The 3,065-nt window shown below is 49.4% G+C and overlaps 1 protein-coding gene across 1 annotated transcript; it reads left to right on the forward strand.

The window, feature by feature from the left end:
• Positions 1-899: 899 nt before the first annotated feature.
• TEOVI_000270900 (pumilio/PUF RNA binding protein 9) lies at positions 900-2,903 on the forward strand (the record flags this gene model as incomplete). Its single annotated transcript, XM_067225743.1, has 1 exon — positions 900-2,903. One exon carries the CDS (start codon positions 900-902, stop codon positions 2,901-2,903), a length of 2,004 nt encoding a protein of 667 aa, XP_067081844.1.
• Between the last annotated feature and the right edge of the window lie 162 nt (positions 2,904-3,065).

Below are 3,065 nucleotides of genomic sequence, written 5' to 3' on the forward strand. Positions count from 1 at the left end.
AGGAGAGAAGGTGTCTTTGCTTCATATTAGAATCGATTTAGGCCCTTTAGTTGTGTGGGTGAACGGACAGAAAAGGCGGAGTGATAATATAAGAAGTAATATGCTTCAAAAATGGAAAAAAAAAGCAGGGAAGCGGGAATTGAGTTGGAATCTGATCGGCAGAAAAACAGTATTCGTCCAACAATATCGAACGCTCATCAGCGTATTTACTTGTTTTGATGGAAGTTTTATTTGACTCTACACATGTAAGCGTACATGATCCTGAACGCTGTACTCTTGCATTTATGTGGCACCATTCATACGCTCCGTTTTTCTTAACCTTTTTTCTTGGTTTATTTAGCCCTAGAGTAGAAAGAGTAAAGTAAATTAAACTAAAGAAAAAGAAATATAAGACTAACTCACGCAATCCATCACCTTGTAACATTTCAACAACGGACGCATCCAGAAGGGAAGCGCAAAGAGTTAATATAAAGAAAGAGATAAGCAAAGGGAAAAGTATATATATATATATATATATATACGGAGTGAACTTGTGATAAGCATTACAATCGAAGGGGATTTAAACCCCCGAAGTGAAAAGGAAGAAAACAAATAAGGCGAAGACAACAAAGGAAGATAGCATTAGAGAAGATTAGAAGAAGGAAAAGCAGAGCAAAGCAAAAGCGTGGGGAAAGGGTAGAAGTAAAGGAAGAAAGGAAGTTAGTTTAGAAGAGGAAGGAAAGGGTGCGTAGAAAACGCACTTCATATACCTTCACGTGTAGCTCTATCTACTTGGATATAAACTTACATTGCCGCTGGCTATCTCCCACGGTGGCATTTAAAAGAAAACAAAAAAGAAAACAAACGCAACGCAACACGACGCAAGTGACACTACTAGTCAGCCTCCGTCACCAGTCATTATGGAAGTACGCGATGTGAATACACATGGCGGAGGCCATACGGCAGGTGGAAGGCCTGCCATCATAAAGCGGGACGAGCAGTCCAGGGCCATTCCCTCTTCATCCACCGTAACTAACGAGCCCGCGACGCGCGTCAAGCCGGAGCGGCAGTCAAATGCCACGCAAACGGAGGCGGACATGTATGTGCCAAGTGTTTACCATGATGTGAACAATACAGTGGAACTGCAACGACCTGCAAGCGCTCCACCATTGAGTTACGCGGAGTGCCCGTGTGCGGCGTGTGCTCAACAACTCTCTTCCTACCCCGCAGCAGCTCCGATGCGGAGGCCCCCGACGAGCCCCTACGGAACAATCACCACGCAACAATATAACACATATGCTGCGCCTCAAACACCACTGCAGTCGCACCAAAGTAGAAACCTATCTGTGCATCCGCAACAACGGACAACTGCTGCGGCAACGGCAACAGCAACAGCGCCCCCGGTGCCGACCCTCTCGCGACCCGCCCCATCAACAAGCGGCGACTATGGTCATTACCAGCAGGAGCCGCATTACCCACCACAGCAGAAGGAACAACCGCAACAACATCAATATCCGCGCCATAATGTCATTCAGCATCAGCCCTATCAGCTGTACGCGCAACCGCGCCCCTCACAACAGCCACCCCCGAGCCAAGCGCCGATATATAGTAAAGCAGTGACGGCTCCAACGGCACTTGATGTCCATCCCCTCATTGATACCACCAGCGAGTTTCTTCGTAAATGTGCTGGGCGTGTGGTGGAACTGGCCTGCACGCCGGACGGTCGCTCGATGTTGATTAACGCCTTGTCCTCGCAGGATGCCGCTTTAGTGGATACCATGGTGAGGGAAATCGCTGATGACTTGGAAAGGGTAGCACTTGATGTGCATGGCTGCCACGTGCTTCGTGCGCTGCAGAGCTACGCGAGCGCTGAGCACACGAGAATTCTTGTTTCATGCTTCACGGAGACACTAGTGCTGAACCTCTGTACGGCGACGCAGCACACCCGACACATCCTTGAGTCTCTTTTTCAGCGTCGGTTAATTGACCTCCAACCGATTATTGATGTGCTCGCCTCGCACTCGCGGTACCTTGCCGCCACGCAGCAGGGATGCATCTCTTTCATGCACATATTGGAATTCTGCAACGAAGCCCAAAAGAAGCAACTAATTTCCCCATTGGTACCGTACTTCGCCCATGTTGCCTTGGATCCGTTTGGAAACTACGTCGTGCAACGTATCATTCAGAGTATTGGCCTTGACGCGTCGGAATACATTACATCGTGCTTCGCTGGGGAGCTGCTTAATATGAGCTGCAACAAGTTTGGCAGTAATGTCGTAGAAGAAACTATAAAGGTTTGTGGTGGGGTCCCGGCTGTACGAAGGCTCCTGATGGAAGAGCTGATCAGTAAGCCCGGTGCCTTGCAGCGTCTCGTGCAGGACAGTTTCGGGAACTTTGTGGTGCAAACCTTCATTGGGAGTATCACCGACCAAAATGAATTGAAGTACGTCAACGAACGCCTTCGTCCGGTATTGCAGAACAGTCCGTACGCCGCCCGCATTGAGACGAGACTTCGCACTGCCCTTACAGCTGCATCCAAGAGAAACAGCCAGGCAAGTGCTCACTGTCAGCAACGCCAACCTCATCCCAATCGCTGCTCGCAACATTATCCCACACACCCCGGTACGCCAACTCAATTGGCAGCCGATGCACCGCCGTGTTTTGCCCCTCCCTCATCATCATTTGCTCATGTTGCCACAACTGCCGCCTCCCATCATCAGCCGCGGCAACAGCCACAACAACAACAGCAGCAGCAGCAGCAATTCATGAGCCCTCGCTATCAACCCCCACCATGCAACAAAGCGGCCTTTCCGCAGCGTCAGCAAAATAGGCGGCAGAGCCATTCTCAACCGAGGCGACAGCCACAACAACAACATCATCATCAGCATCAGCAACAGGTTGATTGTGATGACGGAGAATGTTAGTGGAATCCGTTCCCACACCTTCACTCATCCTCGTCTGTCTGCTCCTTTGATGTGACGTCAGTTTGGTTTGGTTTTGGTTTTGAGTGAATGAGTGGAGGGCCGGCCGAGGCGGCGGCTCATCGCAATCTGCAATTATGTATAATTATATATATATATATATAT

Source organism: Trypanosoma equiperdum (assembly GCF_001457755.1).
Source record: "Trypanosoma equiperdum strain OVI genome assembly, contig: ctg_596, whole genome shotgun sequence".
Taxonomy (NCBI): domain Eukaryota; phylum Euglenozoa; class Kinetoplastea; order Trypanosomatida; family Trypanosomatidae; genus Trypanosoma; species Trypanosoma equiperdum.